The sequence below is a fragment of the Phaenicophaeus curvirostris genome, chromosome 1 (genome assembly GCF_032191515.1).
Source record: "Phaenicophaeus curvirostris isolate KB17595 chromosome 1, BPBGC_Pcur_1.0, whole genome shotgun sequence".
Lineage (NCBI taxonomy): Eukaryota > Metazoa > Chordata > Aves > Cuculiformes > Cuculidae > Phaenicophaeus > Phaenicophaeus curvirostris.
The window spans coordinates 95,249,476-95,271,398 of NC_091392.1; the positions used below are offsets into that span (position 1 = coordinate 95,249,476).

The 21,923-nt window shown below is 40.9% G+C and overlaps 1 protein-coding gene across 5 annotated transcripts in view; it reads left to right on the forward strand.

Annotated features, from left to right (window-relative positions):
• Nucleotides 1-21,923, forward strand: part of PHLDB2 (pleckstrin homology like domain family B member 2) — a 68,279-nt gene that overhangs the window by 12,857 nt on the left and 33,499 nt on the right. For all 5 annotated transcript variants that reach the window (XM_069868993.1, XM_069869002.1, XM_069869012.1 and 2 more), the window contains exons 3-6: nt 263-1,611; nt 9,645-10,028; nt 12,334-12,477; nt 13,375-13,512. In XM_069868993.1, coding sequence (XP_069725094.1) covers nt 263-1,611; nt 9,645-10,028; nt 12,334-12,477; nt 13,375-13,512 — 2,015 coding nt within the window. The remainder of the gene's footprint in view (nt 1-262; nt 1,612-9,644; nt 10,029-12,333; nt 12,478-13,374; nt 13,513-21,923) is intronic.

The window sequence follows — 21,923 nt, forward strand, 5'->3', positions numbered from 1 at the left end:
AAAGAGTCTAACCTTTTTCTGACTATGTTGCTGAATTGAAGTGTGACTTCGATGATGACCATTTACCTGTTCCTTTTAAATCTCTAACTTATGCAAAAAACAGAGATGGGAAAGTTGTGCATCTCCTCCTTTGATTAGTGATCTGAGACATACTTATTACGAGTAATTATTACAAAAAGTGTTCTTTTTCAGGTTAATGTGCAGTTATGCACATGCAAGAGGCTACTTAAGCATTTTTTTTCTCATTTTCTCTTCCTTACAGATTCCAGTAAGATTATGGCAGAGTATAGCCACACACAAAACCAGATGGAATTACAAAGTGCTAGTTTGGGAAAGGAGTCTGTGGCAAATTCCCTTGAAAATGGTCTACAGGATATTATGGAAAACCTCAACATGAAGAAATATTCATCAAGTCTCAAATTTAAAACAAATGGGGACTATGCTGGCTCATATTTAACCCTTTCACAACCTCTGCCAGTTAAACCTAGTGCTTCCTCCAGTTTTAAAAATACACATTCTGTTACCAAAATTCAAGGAGGCAAGCAGTTCCCCTGTGAAAGCCCATATCTTCCAGAAAAAAGTATCTCTGTAAAGCATTTGGGTTCCATATCAGGCATGTCTCCATCCCTCAGCGGGTACAGTTTAGGAAGGACAGACTTTGATATTCATGCCAGCAGAGAACATGAAAAATCCCTTGGACACATGGATAAGTTTCACTACTCAAAGTACAGTCAGAAGAACAAATCGTACGACAATGTCTACTTCCCAGGGATGCTGGAGACGAAGAAAATCTCGGGCTCTCTTCTGACCATGTGGAATGGAAGCTCAGGGAATGAACTGATGCTTTCACCTGCTAGCAATTCAGGGGCAGCCAGCATGCCTTCTAGCCCAAAGCAAGGGAGGAGGATGAATATTGAAGACAGTCTGGCCCTTAACATAAAACCTGTTAAGCATAAGGATGTGATGATGGAGACTCTGGGTTCACGGCCTAGGAAATACTCTGGTGGATCTCTAAGTCATATGGGAATGTACAGTCGTTCCCTACCCAGACTTTATAAATCAACAGAAAGCCAGCTGGTGCCATTAAGTCTGCCCCCCAGAAGCTCTCTGGGTAACGCTAAAAGGAAAAAACTTGGAGAGAAAGATCTACCTCACAATGCTTTAGATGCTGATAATTACCTGAATTTTTCTTCATGCAGCTCAGGGGTTTCACCACATACAAATCCTGTCTCTGGGAACAATCCCTACGTCAGTTCAACCCTTAGTGTTCCTGCAAGCCCACGAATTGCTAAAAAAATGCTTTTAGCACCTTCTTCTCCGTATCTTTCTGATGATTTTGATAGACTTGGACTCTCAGGAACAAGTCCCAGTAGTTCTTTCTCCCCAGTGGATTCTGACAGGTCATTCTCTGTCCGACGAAACCTTTCTACTAGTTCTGTGGAACTTGACGACCCAGATCTGGAAAGTTACAGGCAGACACCAAACTCACTGCAAACGTCCATGCGAGAGCGGAAGAACAGCATTAGCTCCATTTCAGGAAGAGAAGACCTCATGGATTATCACAGGAGGCAGAGGGAGGAGCGGCTTCGGGAGCAGGAGATGGAACGGCTGGTAATTTTTTCTCTTCCTCTTTGTTTTTCATGGCAGTTAGCATTTGCAAAATGTCCATCCCAGATCTAACCAGGTGCAGCAAAGCATAAGCTGCCATGTTTTGCAATTCAAATGTTGCCTGCTCCAGATGCTTTGTTTATTATCCCAGTCCATGAAGCTAAGGCTTAAATAGCGCGGTCCTGTAACTGCTCAGATAGAAGGAACGATTCATCCATCTCACAAAAATTTTGGAACCCATGTAAATTCTGTCCAGTTATCTTGCGGGCTCTGTTAAAATGTCTACGTATGTAAAACCCACAAATTGCCATGCAGGCATCCAGCACTCTTTGTTTTAGATGATGGCACTGTTTTGTGGTAAGTGGGTGAAAAATGAAACTCTGCCTTAAGCTGCTCAGAGTCACGTGTGCTGTGCTGTGGAGTCAGGTATGCACTGGTGTGGGTTTGACATCCATCATCAGAGCGTTCTCTGCTTGATTGTGGTTTTTCTTGGAGTATTTTTATTAAAACGTAGGCCTTCTTGTTTCTCCCCATCCTGAAATGGAGAGTAGCAGAAGGGGACAGAGTTTGTCTCTAGTCAGTATTAAGCAGTGCATTACTTGGTAATAAATTGTAATTTAGGTATTATTAAAACAACTTCTAGGTAGGGGAAAAAAAAAACCCAGTCTTCACAATACACAAAGATAGTTGAAACAGTTTCTATTGAAACAGTTTCTGAAAATTTACTTAGTATTTAATTGAAAAAAAATTTCCTTAGTGGCTAGGAGAGTCTCTGACCCTATTAATATGCATTCATACTGTACTGATTTTATGATCCATGTATAAACCAAGGTCATTAGGTGGGTATTTGTATGACTGGATCTTAGGTTTGAGACATTAACTTTACATTTGTGTGTTTTGATTCAAATTTCAAAGAGAACAGCTTTGTTTTTTCTTTTTTTTTATCATGAGGGATGGAGGATTTTGGGTTGTTTCAGTATTCGGTAAAACTAAAAATTGTTCTGGTTTTATATTTGGATGTAATGACTACATTATTTTTTTATTTTTAACCCTTCCACCTATTTATTTTCTTGCTGGACAATACTCCCTTGAAGTCCTAAGCCTTTAAAAGGAAGATCTGCCTACTGTTTTCTCCAAGGATGTTAAAGTTTTTGAAAAAAATGATGTTTTGTGTGTTGTATATAATTTGAATATGAAGGAACTTTCCGAGTTCATCTTCAGCTCAGGATTGTGCTAAGTATTTTTTTCCTGTTGGTAGAGCTATCCGACGGAAGAGCTGAGTATCAGGAGAGTGCCTCTTTCCAATGGTTTGAGGCTCTGAAAAACACCATGAATAGGTTTTCAGGTCTCAGAAAGAAAGGAATATATTGAAAAAAAAAATACCATTTCAGCCAGTACTGTTTTATTTATCTATTTATTTTTATCCTTCTGTATGGATCTAGTCATGGATCTATACGGATGGGGTTTTCATACATTCAGCCTGAGCTTCCAGAGATTAGCTTTGTCTGACCTTGTGTAACATGAGATGGACAAAGGCTAGAGATCCAGGTCTGCTCATTTGTTTGGTTTTGTGGTGAGAGAAGAAGGTGTGAATAAAAAACTGCTACCAAACAAGCACCCACAGACAGCAAAACTGTGATGAGTAGAAGTCCAGATTGAGTAGCTGGTAGGGAAATGGCAGGGGAAATGTGGTCCCTGTATGCACAAATATTAGATTATCACACACTGTGTTTTTGAAGCAAAGTGGAAAGAAGTAAAATGTACAACTACTCAGGGAACTTCATCAGAAACATAAGTCTTCTTTTTAGAGGATTAGACTGCTCCACGGTCCAGATATGAAGTGGAGAGCACCTGTGGCTATCCTGCTGGCACAAAGCAGATTTGGGGTGTTGTGTTTTATAGCTACTAGTCACCTCTGTTTGGTTTTGGGTTTTATTAAGTAAAATCTTTGCACACATTGTAGTCTGGCATAGTATCTGCCCTTGGTCTCTTCTCTTATTTACTTTCACTTTTTTTTCTTTTCGTTTTCCATATAAATTATTCTATGAATTTTACTTGTCCTCAGTTTGCATTTTTATTAACAGAGGCTCCTCTGGAAGTTTGCATTCTGAGGTGCTTCTAGGGCCTGCGTATGAAAACAAATGATCTGCTGTCATTGACCAAAGGTATCAGAATTTTTAAAAGAGGTACAAATAGTGAAAATACACATTGCAGGCTTTTTTTTTTTTTTTAAAGTTATTTAAACATCTGAGTTTTAATGTGTTCCCATGCACCAAACAGGAAAGACGTGTATGTATTTGTGCAGGATCTGGTGTTTCTTGCTCTTTCTTTCCTTTGACTTGCTTGTTATGACTGGATTCACCCAAACCAGCTGAAGACTGGTGACACTTCTGCATTGCCAGCCTGTTCCTCTGTGAGTGGAGGAGTGCGAGGAACCGGAGATCCTGTTGTTTCCATCCCTCTGACATAACTGCTGAGTGCTGGGGACCACTGGGATGTGGGACCAGGGTGGGATGGCATGAGGTTGCTCCTGGAGCTTGCACAGGCAGCATGCTGGTGGGTCATCATATGCTTCTGCTTGCTCTCCAGCCTGGTTGACTGAACATTGCTTCTTGGAGTAGGAGTGTTTATGCAAGCTTAACACAAGTAGAAGTCCGAGTTAGCTATTGCTGAAGCTAACCCAGGAGCCTTATAAACAAGTTAAAAATATCTCTGTGATCTAAGAATATTCAATGAGATTGAGTTAGCTATTGAATTTCAATTTTTTTTTTTTTTTGAAGGAGAAAATCTCTTTTACTTGAGATAAAAGTCCTACTGTGGTAGCTGCTGGAACTGAAAGGCAGTCTTTCTTTTCACTCCAACCGAGGGGCTGGGGTGGAACAGCCCAGGCAGTGTAGTCAGAGAGACACTAAGGCCATCTGTTTTGTTTGATAGCTGCTCATTTGAATAGCACTGAACTTGATTTTTCTGCTGCTGGCTTTTAGGCAGTACAGTATATTTCCTCTAGATGGTGGTAGGGACTTAAAAATTAGATGTGTAGTATCTGTGTGATACCTTCCATAGTCCAGCTGTCTGTATGGATCTGTAAACGTATGCTTGTTAATGAAGTTTTGCTAGATGCAGGAATTGGCTAAGAGAGATTTCAACTTACATGATAGGTGCCTGAATGAGCAATGATAAAATTCAAGGAGCTTACTGCGTTGTCCACTTTTTCACAGTCAGAAGAACAGTGAATTTCATTAAGTTTATTCAGCAAGTAGGAAATAATAAAGAATACCTCTGTGCCTGGTTTGCATTGATGTATTACAATTTAGTAAGACATGCTTACGTGAGGGGAAAATGAGATGAAAATATTTTTGAATTTTCAAGGTGGCACTGCTTTAAAATGATGGTGAGTAGAGCTTGTTAAAACCTCCCGTGTTTTTTAACTTTATTCTGGCACTTTATCTTTTTATAGATCATTTGAACATTAAGTACCCAAGCGGTACATAAAAATGTTACTTATCTCTTATAGGAACCCCAGTCAAATCGACAAAGTCTAAATCAAGGTAATTTTCCCCACTGCTAGTGTTTGACAGTCTATAGTGTTACAGAATGACTAGTTAACATCAATTTAGTTTACTACATGAACAAATGCCTTATAATAGGATAAAAAAAACCCTGCAGCACATAATTAATACTGACAACTCAGTAAATTTTCAGGAGCATTCAGTTTTAATTGTGTTCCAAAACCTTTCTGTGGGATTTTTAACAATCTAAAGTGTGGATTACATATACTTAATTTTTGCAGCTATGTGTTTTATGCATGTGAACAATATGGGCCAGGAAGACACCAATTTCAGGAGACGTATTTTAATTTACAGAACTTATATACTGCACTGCAGTTCTTACTCTCAGTGTAAGTTGAAAAGAAGCATCTGCATAGGCACTGTAGGGCAAAAGGGCACTGGTCTGAACAACACTGTTATTTTGGAAGCCGATGGCATTTCCTCAGGAGCTGCATGTGTGCCTGCAGATACAGGAGCTAATTCAGCAGAAAGTCTTGTGCTCAATTCCTCCCTGAAAGCTGGCTCTGCTCTGTGCCACTGATCTCTTCTGCTTTTACTGGTCTGTTTCTTCTGTGCTTGTACCGGGAAGGTAAGGATGAGGCATGCCAGCCTGATTCCTGCTCCTGGTCCTCTGCCCTGAGCTGAGGTGGCTTCTCTGCAGCACTTCTCGGTGCAGGTTCCTCTGCTGTGAAAGGCTGCCTGCACATTGCCTGCGAGAGATGGACATGAAATATGGACACTTTCTCTGTGTTCTGTGCTGCTAGAGGTAACCTCAGAGCCAGAAGGCTACCTCTAGCAAAACAAGGACTGAAGATGATAAAATAAATGATGCTGGAGTGAGAAACTGGTGCAAACTAGAGGAAAGGGGAAGAACAGTTGGCGAGCTGCTCTTGGACCCACTTGAAGTTAAAGAAATAGCTCCTAAGGATCTGACAGGTGTGAAATCATCAGTTCCTTAGAAATTCAGGCAGGAAAGAGAAACCTTTCTCCTGGCTTTTGCCCATGGGGTACTGAATGTGTAAGAAATAAAGTCTGGGGAGTTTCTGCTGCTTTCCTCCCTGGTCTCTCTGTGTCTTTCCCCTTCATCCATTTTTACTATCTGTCGCTCTGAGTTTTTTATGCGAAGCTGGTTGGTTGCCTGCCCATGAGGCTTTTAAAAGACCAAGAGTGGAAAAGTGCTGGGTTTTGGTAGCTGAAAAGAGCAGCCTCTTCTTGTGGCAAAGGGATCTGAGGCTGCATGGACTAACCAGAATTCTCACTAGCGTCAGTCACAAAGGATAGACTGCACATGTATTTTTAATGAAATCTGGCATTATCCAGTTGCTAATAGCACTTATCTAAAAACCTTCCTGCCTGCCACAGCTAATTAACCAAGTCCTGCCTTGATACGTAGATATGGCATTGCCTCTACACCTGTAAAATTCATATACGTCACATCCAGCAGATGAACAGATCCAAGAATCACAGACGTAGTTGCTATTAATGGAGTAGGAGGTATTTATCTCTAGTATTCTGGAATATTTTTCTTTACAGTATGCCAGGAATATCTCTTAATGTTAATTGTTGGTCAGTAGCAGGAGAGGGTTATTATCCCCTTATTCCACTCTTCTTCTTCAGCACCTAAATTTGCAGCCATCCGTGTGTAGATTTGTCAAAGCCAGAAGTGGTGAAACTGCTCAGGCAGAAAGCACACAAGACCTGGGTACACCTTTTTTTGTAGTATCTAAGACATCCACTGAATGTACACAAAGATGATTTAGTCTATTAGAAAGGTCATTTTATGGGGAAATACACTGAAAGGCTTACAAGGCTTGATTTAGTACCCCTCTGTAGAGCCAGAATCAATGTTAAACCAAATTTCTTCTTGTTACATACCCATTTTTTCTCTCAGCTATGTTCAGTGTCATAAATAACTTGTGCAGTATTTCTTTTAAAATTCTTGATTGGATTTTTCCGTGTGCTGCTGCTTTTGCACTTTTCTTTCTTTTTTTTTTTTTTTTTTTTTTTGCATGGGTGCTTTCCTAGCTTGTTGCTTGTCTCAGAAATCTGTGCTGGAAACAGTTAAATGCAGGTGTGCTGGCAGTGGAATGAGTTGGCTGAGATGAAATTATGAGAATAGAGTGTATAAAATAACCACGGAGCTTCCTGTCTGTAAGCCTCTCGTCACATATCAAAATAGAAGTGAGAGATACTGGTATTTCTGTAATGTGTCTGAAAGTTGATCGGGAATTTTTTTAAGACTGTCAGAGGTTTCCCTGCTGTTTTTCAGCTTTCCAAAGCATCTGAGACTTGGGGGAAAAAAGAATACCTTTTTTTTTTATGACTGCTGAGCACAGGCAATGTTTGCAGTGAGAGCCCCTTTACCTGAGCGCTTAGGCTAGGATGAGCAGAGACTGTGCTTTGAAATTTGCCATTTCCTATTATTGTTGAAGGGACGGAGGCTTGGCACAGGGTAACCTGATACACCCTGTTGTTGCAGGGAAGGATGGGACTTTGTGTCCTGATGCCGTGTTTCTCATCTATAACCATTACAACAACTATATGAAAGGGCCAAGCCTGCTGCCGTCACAACAAGGAGAGCTGCATAATAACCAGCGATCCCAGCTAGCACTTGCACAGCACTTCAGGAATTGGGTTGTGTGGCCAAAAGACTTAGTAAGAGGGAAGATAGCAGTCTTGGAGGGGTAAGGGAAGAGGCTTAGGGTTTGGCAGTGGTTGTCTGGAGGGAACCAGGCTTATAATTACGTTGATCATAACCAGGTTATAATTATGTTGATCATTTGGGGTTGAAGGATGTCTGCAGAATCTGCTGGACCCACTTTGTGGAAAATACAAGCTTGCAATTGCTGCCCTGCTGCCACCCCAGGCTCTGTTATTTCAGAGACTCGTCTCTGCTGGTGCTGTTGAAGGAGGCTTCAGAGGAAACCAGAAGTGGGAACCTGGGAATAAGCTACTTGAAGGCAAAATTTCTGTCTTTCAGCTTGCTCTCACTTGGGTGGTGTTTGGAAATGGATGGGCTCATATGGGTAACCAGCTCAGAAATGTAGCTTTTAACTATGGGTGATGTGGAGTGATGTGAATGTGTAGTGCATACAACCGGGTAACCTCTTGATAGCTGTATAAAAAGTTGGGTGCTTGTAAATCGGTGTTAAATTTTCATAAAACTCCAATGACTTGCTGCAGGGAAAAGGGCAGGCAAGGCATTGCCTGCACTGCTTTGCTTGGTCCTCGTTATCACTTGCAGTTGGGCACCACGAGAGTTAGGACTGTCAGAAGTAGCTGCTTTGGAAATCTTGTTTGCAAATGTAATGCCAAGTAGAGCCTGGAAAGTGAATATGTCTGTAGTGGTTCCTGGGGAAGGAGGCTGAGGATTTTGGGGTTTTGATGTTCTTTTAAAATACTACTAAAAATAAGAAGGATTTCCTAGAAATCAGAAATGAGATAATTAGTACAACTATTAATGCTAAGCATGCAATTCTCACACTGGTCTTTTTTCCGGCAGGATTTTCAATAGGCTTATGGTAAGCAATTTTTAATTTATGTTATTTTTCTTCTTTAGCAAAAGGAATATGAAATTACATAAAAGCATCTGAAATAAAATACATTACATAAAATACATAAAATAAATTACATAAAATCATCTGAAATAGAAGTTACAGGAAGCTGTGCATACAGTAAATAAAACAAATATAGCTTTCTGATACTTCTTGTAAAATATAATAAAGATCTAGAAATCTAGAATTAAATGTTTATAGTGACTTGAACCATGCCAGGTCAAATGGGCACAGCTATTCAGATTGTCAAGATTAAAATGTTACTATGAATCCATAGGGAATTTGAGTTAATTGGTAAATAAAGATTTTCCCCACTTTTGTGCATTTGACATCTGTTGTATTTTAGATGTGATGCTTCATTTTTCTGTTAATGTTCCTAAAACTGTGGGTTTCAAAATGTGGACTAATTCTCTCGCTCAAAAAAAAAAAAAAGAGAGAAATGGAGTTAACGAAACAGAAAATCCACAAAAATCAGGAGTGAAAGAGTTCATGGAAAATCTGTATGATAATTTGCAGCTTGGTAGGAGTATAGCATAGGTGTAAAGTAGAATAATTAGTGATTTATACAATGAGCTAATTGGACATATATACATACAAATGGGCCACGTTTACAACAACCTAAATAAATAATACTATTTTTTCTACATTGGAAAGTTAAATAACTGTCAGGATGTATTATTTAAGTAGATAGTAATTTCTATGGAATATACTTATAATTTTTTAAGTTTCTTCTTCCATGTTAACTTTGATTCTTCAGCTTGCACTGTAATTTATTTATGTATATCTGTTTATTATCTCTAAGTGATAGACACATACATGGGACTGGAGGACTTTATTCCTTCACTAAAAAACAAAACACTAAACTTTTTTTAACTTCATCTTAACTTTCGTTAAGAAGATAATGCTTGGCGGTATTATCTTTTTTTTAACCTAGGAACGACAGCGGCTGGAGACAATCCTCAATCTGTGTGCAGAATATTCCAAATCCGATGGCGACCCCACTGCAGCTACAACAGTTGCTGATGTTCAAAAAATTAACAAAGAACTCGAAAAACTTCAGCTCTCTGATGAGGATTCAGTGTTCGAAGACTCCCAGATGAATCTGGAAACGAGGTTCAGAAGCCAGTTGAAATCATCTGCAAGTGATTCAGATTTCTCGGAGCTGAGCAACCACAGTCGCGGCACTGCTTCTTTCCTCCCCTCTAGAGGGTTGAGAGCTGATGAGCACTTCAACGAAAACACAAAGCCTCCATCTTTTGCTGCTCCCGGCTTCATGAAGGATGCCACCGAATCGTCCTACCTAAGCATCACACCAAAGGTAAGAATCCAGGATCTAGGGAAGAGTGCAATCCGGATTTTTACTGCTCAAAATCCTCCGCTAATTGTTGGCTGTCCTGGCAGGGGCCACAGTTAGGATGGCTTAGGTGTAAGAGTTAAGCTCAGAACTCGTACAGTTTAGCAGCCAACAAATGATGATTTCATTTTCTATGTAAGTTCTTGGTACTGAAAGTTATTTTTTTTCACAGAGACACACAGTTCAAGAAGAGTTGTAAGGTTTTCTGAGGGAGAAGGATTTGCTTGAACATTTGTAGCTACTTAAATAAGGAAGGTTTTAGGAACCCTGCTTAGCAGCGTGCTGGGGTGTAGAAGGGAAGGGAAGCCCTGCTGCCTTCTTCCAGCCTGAGGCTCCATTCTTCTTCTGTAAGAAAAGGATGTTTTCTTATGGGCAAGCCACAACAGTGGCACAGGAGGTGAAGAGGAGTTGGCTGAGGCAAATTAACTGTCCTATCTTCGTTCTCAGGGCTGGACCTGAGACTCTTGTCAAGTCAGCTGTTCCCTTTCTTGGGGCATGTGGCAGCATCCAGCCTCCTGCCTCTCTGAGCCCAATTCCTGTGTTTAATAAGCTGCAGCTCCTTTCCTGCACACTTCACACTGCTGCTTCATTACTGAAGGGGAAATTATCCTTTAAAAAATAAGCTAACAGCATTCCTAACAATTTTCTCTAGTCAGGGCAGTGGCAGCCTCATCTGGGCTGGGGCAGAGGCCTTTCGTCATCCTGGGTCATGTGTGCCAGACCAGCAGTGCAGCAAAACCTGTGACAGGCAGTGTGTTAAATAACTATATTCAAGAGATAGAATCAAGGGTATAATAAGATCAAACAAAGCCATAAAAGTAGGTTTCTGTTTAACAAATTCACACCTTAAAAATACTATGTCTTTCTCCTTCTTGCTGCTATTTACACACTGTATGAGCTTAAGCATGGTTACATGCCTAGCATGAATGGTATTTAGCCTCTGCTTAATTTACTTATATCTTTCTAGTCAACAGACCTGTGTATGTGTGGAAGAGAATTGTGATAGAAAAACCATTTTATCTTATACAGGGTTATCTCTGGAAATCTGTCTGCTGAGTCTTTCAGTGTGAAATTATGTTGAACAGAAACTTGCTATTATGGCTTTACTTGGTCTTTCTGTGTTGAAAAGGTAGTAAGACATTTCACTTATACGTTACTATCACCTTGCATTTCTTTCCACTTGTTGCTTTCTTAATGCAAGCCAGAGATCCTATTTTAAATCCCTGTTAGGAAGCTGAAATCGAAGATGTTATGTCAGCATTATATGAACAGGATACTGGACAAAAAGAGGCTTTCCTGTTAGGATTACTAATGCTAATCAAGGAATACCATTCATTCATTCATTGTAAAGGGTGTTCTGCTAAGCCCTGAAAAAAGCAATAACAAGCAACTGTGTTAATGAAACACAGCTCATTGTTTTAAAATATCGAGATCAGATTTGTCCAGGATAAAATGCCTGCTCTTAGAATAGCCATTCAGTAGCTGTGCTGAGCCTCTTTTGAGCAAAGCTGTGTGGTCCAGTGGTTAATGTGAAGCCCTGCATGCAGCCCACTTCTAATTCTGACTGGGGACAATGAGCGATCAGCCTTACCAGAGGAATTGGATCTCAAGCCCCTGGCATCTGATGAACATGAAGAACACGTTTGAAACTCAATGCTCTTTGATCTAGCCTTTGCTGGTGTAAGATCACACATATTTTCTTAATAATGCTGTTTAATTCTTGGCACAGTTATCTAGTAAGTAAATGACAATGAAAAGAGCAATGTTAAGGGTAGTATTTCTCATTGCTAACTGGAGAGACAGAAGCTACTTTTGTCCTTATTTTACAGACGCTGCCCATCTTAGTGACTGGTTACAAAAATATCCTATCCTACCTTCTGGTTTTTATTATATGAACAGCTGAAATTTATGCAAAAAGCATCTTTATCTCTCTGTGTTATTTTTATAAGGGAAAAATTAGATTTTAACAACCTAAACAGCACAGCATGTAAAATATTCTCAAAGGTTAAGTTTTAATAATTCCTGTAGAATGAATAGTATTTACTGTTAGGTAAAGTATTTACTTCCAATGTCTGGAAGTAAAGTATCATGTTTGTTTCTCTTATACACCTTCTAAATATAGAAATAGCAATATAGTAAATGGGAAATATGCAACAGGTTCAAAATCAGCAGTACTGTACTTGTTTGAAATGAACACAATATGAAAGGGGGAGGGAAAAGTGATGTTTAACTCTTTTTCTACTAAAACTCTTGTAACATGCAACTGCAGATACCAGAGTGCACGAGTGATGAGCAAAGAGGGCAGGAGCTTGGTCAGCTGGAGGAGGAACGCATAGTAATACTAAATAACTTGGAAGAACTTGAGCAGAAGATCAAAGATTTAAATGACCAGATGGATGAATCGTCAAGAGAGGTATGAAATACATTTTGGTTTTAAATGTCTTGCTGGTTAGGTATGCCTACATAGCATAACTCTAATGGGTTCGGCAAGTACTTAGGTAACTCAGGGATGTATGTCTTGAATGTATATCATAGGTGTATGTAGTCTTAATATTCTATGCTTTTTTCACCAGGATTAGGCACAGAATCATAGAACTGGTAGTCTCCTACTATGAAGGTTATTTTTCCCCAGCTGGGAGATGGATATGGTGCTTGGATTAGCCTTCCCAGCTATAACCATTGTACTCCTAAGTAGAATTACCACAGTCTTCCTTGTTTAACGGTCACTCAATTGATCTGAATACCTTGTGTCACTTAGGATTTTTATGGTGATACCTCCTGTGACCGTTTAAAGCAAAAAGGAAGCAAGACAACTTCCTTTCAGACCTCCTTGGCTGTACAGTAGCAGGGGTATGTTGGCACCCTCTTGACTTCTGGAATCTCACAGTTGCGGATTAAGCTGGCCAGGCATTTGGTTTGTGCTTGCTTCAATTATCAGGGGTAGGAAGGAAACAGCTGTTGCAGAAGGTTTTCCTGCGGAGCTTGGGCAGAAAGAGTTGGTACAGTATCATAACAGGAGGAAGCACAGAGAAGAGATAGGAAAGCAAAGTTTTGGAAAAAAGAAATCTTCAAACTCAAGTTGGTTTTGACTTTATTTTGCAGTATTTTATGTTGCAGTTTTACTTTTTCTCAGATTTGTGATCTCTTTTTAACTTCTATGACAGTAAAACCTACTTTTTTTTTAAAATCTTTTTAAAACGTTTCTCTCTTGTGAGTAATCACCAACTCACTCCCCTTCTCCCAGAAAATAATGTGTATCAAGATTTCTTCTTAAACTGGACTGCTTCTGAAAAATGTTTTGTGTTCCCAGTTGGATATGGAATGTGCCCTTTTGGATGGGGAACAGAAATCTGAAACAACAGAGCTGCTGAAAGAGAAGGAAATATTGGATCATCTAAACAGAAAAATAGCTGAGCTGGAGAGAAATGTTATTGGTGAAAAGACAAAGGTAACTGAGTTATCTTAGCTGGCTGTGTGCTGTTCCCCTTGACCTTCAAAATACATTTATACGATTCACATATTGATGAAGGTTATTTTATGAAGTACTGTCTGTAAGTAAATTTACTTCATACGTATGGAAGAAAGTAATAGCTGTCTCACTATCATCTCCCTGTTACAGTCTTGTTTCTTGAGGTGTGCTTGTCAAGCAAAATATAGTACTGACCTCCCATGAAGATATTTTTGATTAATAAGAAATCCATATAGGGCTTGGACTTGGGTTATCTGTTGTTTAAAAGAACAGTATTAATTGGACTGTTCCACTACCTTCCATTGTAGGCTATATTTAGAATTAAAAAAAAAATAAAATCCTTTCTCAGGAAAGGAACAGAGTTAAAGAAGGCTGTTGTTTCAGAAGATGGCTTCATTTGTTCATGTATAGAATGATATGTAAGACATCTATCAAGCATGCAATTTTAAAGAAATTGCATTGGTTTATTTTGTTTGCTTTAATACTGTAGAACATTCTGTGATTAAGTCCAAGGAATCAATTATTTCTCCTATACAGTCAGATACTTAATTGCATTTATTTGCAAAATAGGATAGCACTATAATAAGATTTTAAGTGCAGAAATGGAAGGGGCCTGCGAGGTGAAGCTGTGAAGCTGTCCCCTTCAGACCAGGGAGGGCTTGTTCTCTCCTGTAGACTGTCTGATGGCCTCTCCAGGCAGGCAGTTCCTTTCTCCATGGGGGATGTGCCACAGCCCATAATATCTCAAGGTCAGGAAGTTTTTCCAGGGCTTTCATCCAGTAAAAGCCATTCCTTTTTTAAATTTCATCCTCTATTTCATAATTTAAACCTGTCACTTGTGGAAATACTCTAGCTAGTCTCTCCCCCTCTTTCTTTTAAGCTTTCCATAAATAACTGGCAGTCTTCTGCATTATTTACTTTCACTTAGACAAGCTGCATATTTTTAGCTCTTTCACAGTTCCAATTTAATTCATACCTTACAGCTTGCATTGTTTTATTCTGAACTTTTGTCTTCAATTTCTGCCTATGCTGTCATGAGCCTGAGTGCTGGTTTGTGGCTGTACTCATCAAGCCTGTGCCTGTGGAGAATGGTGCTCCCACCTCTCTGCCCTGTGGAGTGACAGCACGCGTTCAGTTTTAGCTTCAACTTCTGTGGACTTCCTTGCCTGTACTTTTCCTTGTTCTTGTGTACTCCTCAGTGATCCTTCGGCTTTTGGTGTTGCCTGTGGTTGCATTTTAAATTGTCAATGAAACACGTTGCATTGTTGTTTTTTTAATATAGAGATGAGTTTAAAGTTGGTGATAATGCATAGTTGGTACAAGCAGATACTTTCCAAAAGCATGCTGCTAGCTGTTTTGGTTGGTAGGTCACATACAGAAGAGATCTTTTGCCTTTTATATTTGTTCTCTAGTAGGCTCAAAGTTCAATGAAACTAACAGAAATTACTCTAACACCTGTAGGCTGTTTAAATTTCCTTGCAATCATATGATGGAGCATTAGTGTGTAGCAGTCGGAAAATTAAAATACTAGGTCTAGTTTAAGTTTTCAGTTGAAGTGAAACACGAAATCAGCCTAGAAAAAGCATGTCTGTTATTTAAAAGGCAAGTTCACTCAAAACATTTTTTTCAGTATGAAGCATGCCACTAGTCAGATCAGTTACAATATTTGGTGTCTTTTCTTCTGTGTTCTTTTTTGGGTTTTTTAAACATTAAAAAAAAACCCCACTCAGCTGTTAGTGCTACTCTAGACTTAAAGCCATGGCTCAGTTAATCCTGAAATTATCTTTGTAGAAATGAACTGTAAGAGGCCCCACAGGATTTTTTCTGGACAATGTCTGAAAGTGTTGCATGAAAGTGAAAGTTTGAAAAAGAAACGGAAGACAAGCTGCTGTGAACAGGCAAAAATATGAAGTGACAGCTTCAGTGTTCTGGAGAAAGTAGTGTCAGCCAGCAAAACAGATGGCACTGATCATGTCAACAAATAAAAGTTCTGGCTGACTTGAAACAATAGTGTTTATTAAAGCTCGACTTGTGTGTCTGTTTAAGGTTGCAGCCCTGCAGATCTGGTGTAAGGCAGACAACATCTTTGCTCTGTAGTTGCACAGGATCAGCCCTTTCCCAAAAGGGGTGCTCAGATAGAGGCAGTAGGTGGTCCTTATTGCTGAAATAATTTGGAACTTCTGATATCCTCAACAGAATTAAGGGCCAGGTTTTGGCCAGTATTTGCCACCCTGCTGATGGTACTTTTTGTGTTGTTTCCTGCAAGAACACGTGTCCCAGTGTCCACACAGTGGTCAGAATTTCTACTAGTTGCCTGAATGATAGTGATGGTCTTGGTTTTGATGGAGTTTCCTGGCAAGAAGCTGTAAGGTCCTATGGTTCAGACAGTGGTTACATTTCTGTCAGGGTAGGGAAGCGGTATCTGAATACACCACATGGTTGTCATCTTGAGGTGAGAGGCAGAGCTGATTTCTCTCATGAAATGATGATGGAATGTTTGTGCCATACATGGTGGGACTTGTCTCTGCAGTGACTTTAGTATCTCCTGGAATTTGCCACTGATCTCAGCACCTGTTTGACAGGAAACCCCTGTCTAGTTGTGTTTCATGCTTACCCATGCCACCTATTTGAATAACTTGTGAAATTCTTAAAAAGAGAGATCATAAACTACAACCTAATTATTTGGCCGCATGAAGGACTTGGAATAGACTGTAGGTGGAAGCTCTTATGCTACTTTCTACCTGATTCCTTATTTTTTTAAATGCTCTGTGTGCAACTCATTTAGGTGAAGACACAGTTTTGCCAACTTTTACAGTTTTAAAGCTAGTTTAGTTTCTAGCACTTGTGAGGTAAGAGAGTTGCCTAGAAAACATACTTGAAGGCAGAAGAGTTGTGAGTTGAATTTCGGGCTGTGCCAGTGTGCTCTTTGCTGTGATACAGCGTTTCTGTGTCCCAGTACCTTGCTTGTAAATCAGGAATGCATTTTGTAAGCAGGTTTGTAGATTATGTAACGTGCTGCTTTCTGATCTCATTCGAGTCTTGTGCTCAGCCCTACCTGAACACATGGCAGGACTAATGATGAGGAAGAAGGAATGAATCAGTGGGGAAGATAATGTACTGCATGCCCTGTGATGAGTTAAAAGCGTTTCTCTTGCTTTTGTGAGTATGCCACCACACACATTGTAGGGATCAAAGCAATTAGTGTTGACTTACTCAGGATTGGGAAATAAGAGTTATGAGCAGTTGCTGTTTAGAAAAGAAGATTAATGAGCCTTTCAGCATCATTGCAGGACTCGGCGTGGTTCTGGCTGTGGTGTATATCTGCCAGGTATAAGTGCTGACAGGACTCAGTTGTCCTGGCTAGGGTAGCTACATCCAGGTTTACAGGTATCAGATGGGAGCCACCTTTCTGGAAGGGGGAGGGAGCGGTCTTTGCTCAGGACCTTGCAGGGCTCATTGATAGGGCTTTAAACTAGATGTGAAGGGGGACGGGGATAATATCAGGCTTGCCTATGACAAGCTGCAGGAGAACAGACAATGTCTGGAGGGATGGGGTGTTGGAATGGGCCCTCCACCTGCTGTGCAGGGGTGTGCTGGGGATGCCATGGCACAGTTGAAGTCCTGCAGAGATGAGCAGGAGGCTCCTGGGGTAGTACGTGCCGGGAAGGAAACTTCTGCAGAACATCTTATTGGAAATAAGGGGTCTTCCACTAAGAAAGTGCCAACAGCCCGGCCGAAGGGCCTCTATACAAATGCATGAAGCCTTGGCAACAAATAGGAGGAGCTAGAAGCTACCATGCTACTGGAAAGCTGTGATCTGTTTGCCGTCACTGAAACTTGGTGGGATCCCATGACTGAAGTGTGGCTATCGATGGCTACAGTCTGTTCAGAAAGGAGGGTGCAGGTGTTGCCGTCTGTATCAGAAAATGGATCAAGTGTGAAGAGCTGTCTTTGAAGAGTAGCCACGAACAGGTTGAAAGTTTGTGGGTCAGAATAAAAGACGCGAGAGCCAACAGGAACCTTGTAGTTGGTGTATACTACAGGAGAGCCTAGCAATGAAGCCTTCTTCCTCCAGCTACAAGAGGCTTCACACTCGCAAGCTCTCATCCTACCCAGGGACTTCAACCACCCTGCCATATGCTGGAAAAGTAGCCCAGCAAGCTGCAGGCACTCCAGAAGACTCCTATAGTGCATTGAAGATAATGTCTTAGCCCAGCTAATAGACACCCCACCTGAAAGGATACAGTACTGGATCTGATGATCACCAATGCAAATGAGCTCATCAGTGACAGCAAGATTGGAGGTGGCCTGGGCTGCAGTGATCATGCACTGGTGGAGTTCAAGGTCCAGAGAGATATGGGACAGGTGAGGTGTGTAGTCAGGACACTAAATTTCAGGAAAGCAGAATTCCAGCTTTTCTAGGAGTTAGTCTGTAGGACTCTCTGGGGCATGGTCCTCGGGGACAAGGGAGCAGAACAAAGCTGGAAAATATTTAAGGGTGCTTTCCATAAAGCACAAGAGCGCCCAGTTCCCATATGTAGGAAATCAGGCAGGGAAGGGAAGAGACCATAGCGGCTGAGTCGAGACATGCTGGTCAAGACCAAGAGGAAACTGCACAGGCAGTGCAAACAGGGACAGGGAACCTGGGAAGAGTATAGGGATGCTCTAGGGATGGGGCCAGGAAGGCCAAGGCACAGCTGGAGATGAACTTGGCAAGGGAAGCGAAGACCAAAAAAGAAGGGCTTCTACAGGTATATCAGTCAGAAAAGGAAGGGTAAAGAAAGCGCACCAGCAGTGATGGATGAAAATGGTGACCTTGTGTCCACAGAGAAGGAGAAGGCTGAGGTACTCAGCAACTTTTTTGCCTCAGTCTTCACTGACAACTGCTGTCCTCACCCCTCCTGGGTCAATGGGCAACAAGATGGTAACCGGGGTGGCAAAGCCTCTGCCGCTGTAGGGGAGAATCAGGTTCGTGATCACCTGAGGAACCTGAACGTATATAAGTCTATGGGACCTGATGAGATGCATCCCAGAGTCCTGAGGGAATTGGCCAGCATGATTACCAAGCCACTCTCCATGGTATCCATAGGCCAAGTGCAAGGTCCTACGCCTGGGTCGGGGCACTCTGCAGTTTCAGTACAGGATGGGGGACAATGTGATTGAGAGTGTAGCCCTGCTGAGAAGGACTTGGAGGTCCTTATTGATGAGAAGCTCGACGTGAGCCGGCAGTGTGCACTCACAGTTCAGAAGGCCGACCATATCCTGGGCTGCATCAAAAGAAGTGTGGCCAGCAGGTGGAGGGAGGTGATTCTGCCCCTCTGTGATTCTCTTGTGAGACCTCATCTGGAGTATTGTGTCCAGTTCTGGGATCGTCAACATGAGAAGGATATGAAGCTGTTGGAATGGGTCCAGAGGAAGCCTACAAGGATGATCAGAGGGCTGGAGCACCTCCCATACCAGGACAGGCTGAGAGAGTTGGGCTTGTTCAGCCTGGAGAAGAGAAGGCTCCAAGGTGATCTTAGGGCGACCTTCCAGTACCTGAAAAGAGCCTACAGGAAAGCTGGGGAGGGACTATTCATAAAGGTTTGTGGTGATGGGACAAGGGGGAATAGATATAAACCACAGAGGGGCAGATTTAGACTAGACATTAGGAAAAACTTCTTCATGCTGGGAGTGGTGAGGCACTGGCACAGGTTGCCCAGGGGAGCTGTGGCTGCCCCATCCCTGGAGGTGTTCAAGGCCAGGTTGGATGGGGCCTTGGGCCGCCTGGTCTGGTGGGATGTTCCTGCCCATGGAAGGGAGTTGGAACTGGATGATCTTTAAGGTCCCTTCCAACTCTAACGATTCTATGATTCTATGATTATTTTGTGGAATACTTACATCCTCTGGATATATCCACATAGGGATATTTTGTGGAGAGAACACTAATGAGGAAAAAGATGCTTATGTAGACTCAAGGAGGAAAATCTGAATTCGAAAACTTTCTTTTTTTAAATTAATCATGAGGAAAATACCCTACTTGTACCCCTAAGAGAATCTTATTATTCTTGTCTAGTCGCGGAAGACTATACAGAATTTTAATTTTCTCAGTTGAAATTCTTTTCTTCTAGTTTGGATGTTTATTTCCTCTTCTACATTCGTGAAGGAACTGTGTGCTAGAATTGGGGGTTTTCTTTTGCCTCCCAGTCTGTTCACTAGAACAACACATTGCAATGGTTGAGAAACGAGCTTAGCGTTTAAAAAAATGTTGAGTTGTCTTAGGAACAAGTCCATATGTACAGCTGTTGTGTTTTTTTTTACTTACAGCTGAAATATTGTTTACTCTTATTTTGATAGGAACGGTTGGACTTGATGATCCGGTGGGTCTCTTCCAACCTGGTTATTCTGTGATTCTGTGATTCTGTGATTTAAAATGCTTTTTTATGCTAGTTTTATACATTCATGTGAAACACAAACTTTGAGACCTCTCATAGAGTTGCTATCACTGTATAGTGTCTGTTACTATATAAGAAACCGATTGCCACTTGTACAGTAAAAAGAACTATTGTGAAATACCTTATTCTATCATATTATGCTCCTTTTCATACACATAATTTCCCCTGTCCCTTAGTGGCTTCTTTCATTAAATGCATCAGGAATTTAGTGACTAACTAAATCATGCGAAGTTTTATGGTTCTGTCCTGAAAGAAATCAAGGAGTGCAGGGAAGGCTTGCCTGAAAAATATGAAAGAGGAGCATGTATGGTTTGTGCACAGGAGGATCTGTTTCATTTCAACAGTATCTTTTTAATCAGAGGTGTATGTGGTCTGATTTGTATCAGGTGTAGCATTGGAAATGCTTTCAATTTGTAAATGTGCTGAAAGAGTTGGTAGCTTCACGTTTAACACTCTCCCCGAATGTACCCCTTTCAGCAAGTAACCACTGAAAAGCAGGTAACATTTCCTAGCTAGTTTTCTGTTAGGGACTGGACTATTTCCTTACAAATTCATGACAAAGGTTAGGCCAATTTCTTCAGTGACTTGTTCAAGTCAAATGTTCTTGCTCTTCCACTTATTCTCCAAAATGTTCTACTGAATGGACAAATCACATCACTTCTGAGAAGAAAGGAATCATTTCTGTAGTCTACTCTTTCTCCTGTTCTTCTAGCTTTTGCTGTAGATTCTTTTGAAGAAGGGGAAAGGTTTTTTTTCGAAGTGTAAAAGAATAAAGTTGGGCTAGAAGTGGAGGCATGAAGGTGAGATGGAGAAGCTTTTCGTAACAAAGAGCTGCATGTGTTTCTGCTTATTTCTCAGAACCTGTGAGAGTTGTGAGACTAGCTGACTCGATTCTGAGAGACAGGGCATGCATGTCTGAAGTTTAGAGTGGGTAATAAGATGCGGCTACCTTAAAACATGATTTGTAGATGAGTTGACTTAGATCCTGGAGTACTTCAGACTGGAACATTTGAAGTATAAGAGCCTGTTGTATAGGAAGGCATTCAGATTTTTTTTTTTCCCTTCATTCCCAACAGTTTCTGTTTCTTTCTGAAAACAACGCATACTTGGGGAGGGGGAGGGGGAGCGGAGTGTGGTGGTATTTGCAAGGTTGAAAAGCGAGCCCAATTCACTTAGTTATACACTCCATTTCACATTGGCCTTGTAAAAATGATAGGTTTCTTCCTTTGAATGTTAACCAATTTTTGTCTGCATTTTTTAGAAGCTTTCTCCGTTTCATACACATTTACTCCGACTCCTTTCTGCAGAGTCTACCATTTTATGCAGGAAGGTTGGTTCAGAAGGCACATATACATGCTGCTCTAGAGTTTTAGCATGCCTGCAGTAGCAAAATATGATGAATGACAAATTGAAAGGCAGAACTTCTCTGCAGAAGAAGGTGTAGGAACCTGCTAGGATTTTAAGTAGCTGTATTGATCAGGCCTAGGGCATCCTTAACCACAGGAGACAACACTAAAGCAATTGATCTCTCTCTTTCTGTTGTTGCCATTCTTCTAGGGGTTTTGATCATTTTTAATACTGTCCTTTTGTTTTCTCTTGTCCTTGCCATATGACATGTGTTAGATATATATTCTTTTTTTTTTCTCCCATTGCCCTAAAATCAATTCTACCAGATCTAAGGGTAGATTTCCTTTTGTGTTCTATGTTGATCACTTATGGTCTTTATTCAGACCATGGATGCTGCACTGATACCATGTGTCTGTGCTCTTGGGGGACAGTGTTACACGTCGGTTCTTTCTGCTGCTGTCCTTCACAATATTCAGATATCACCCAAAACTGATGAAAGCTGTGCCCCAGTATCATCAAAAAACAAGTCAGTCCTGCTCTGTATCCTAGCTGCCCCAAGTTCATTTAACATATATCTAGAGGCAGACCACAGTGGAAGCTGGGCAGCAG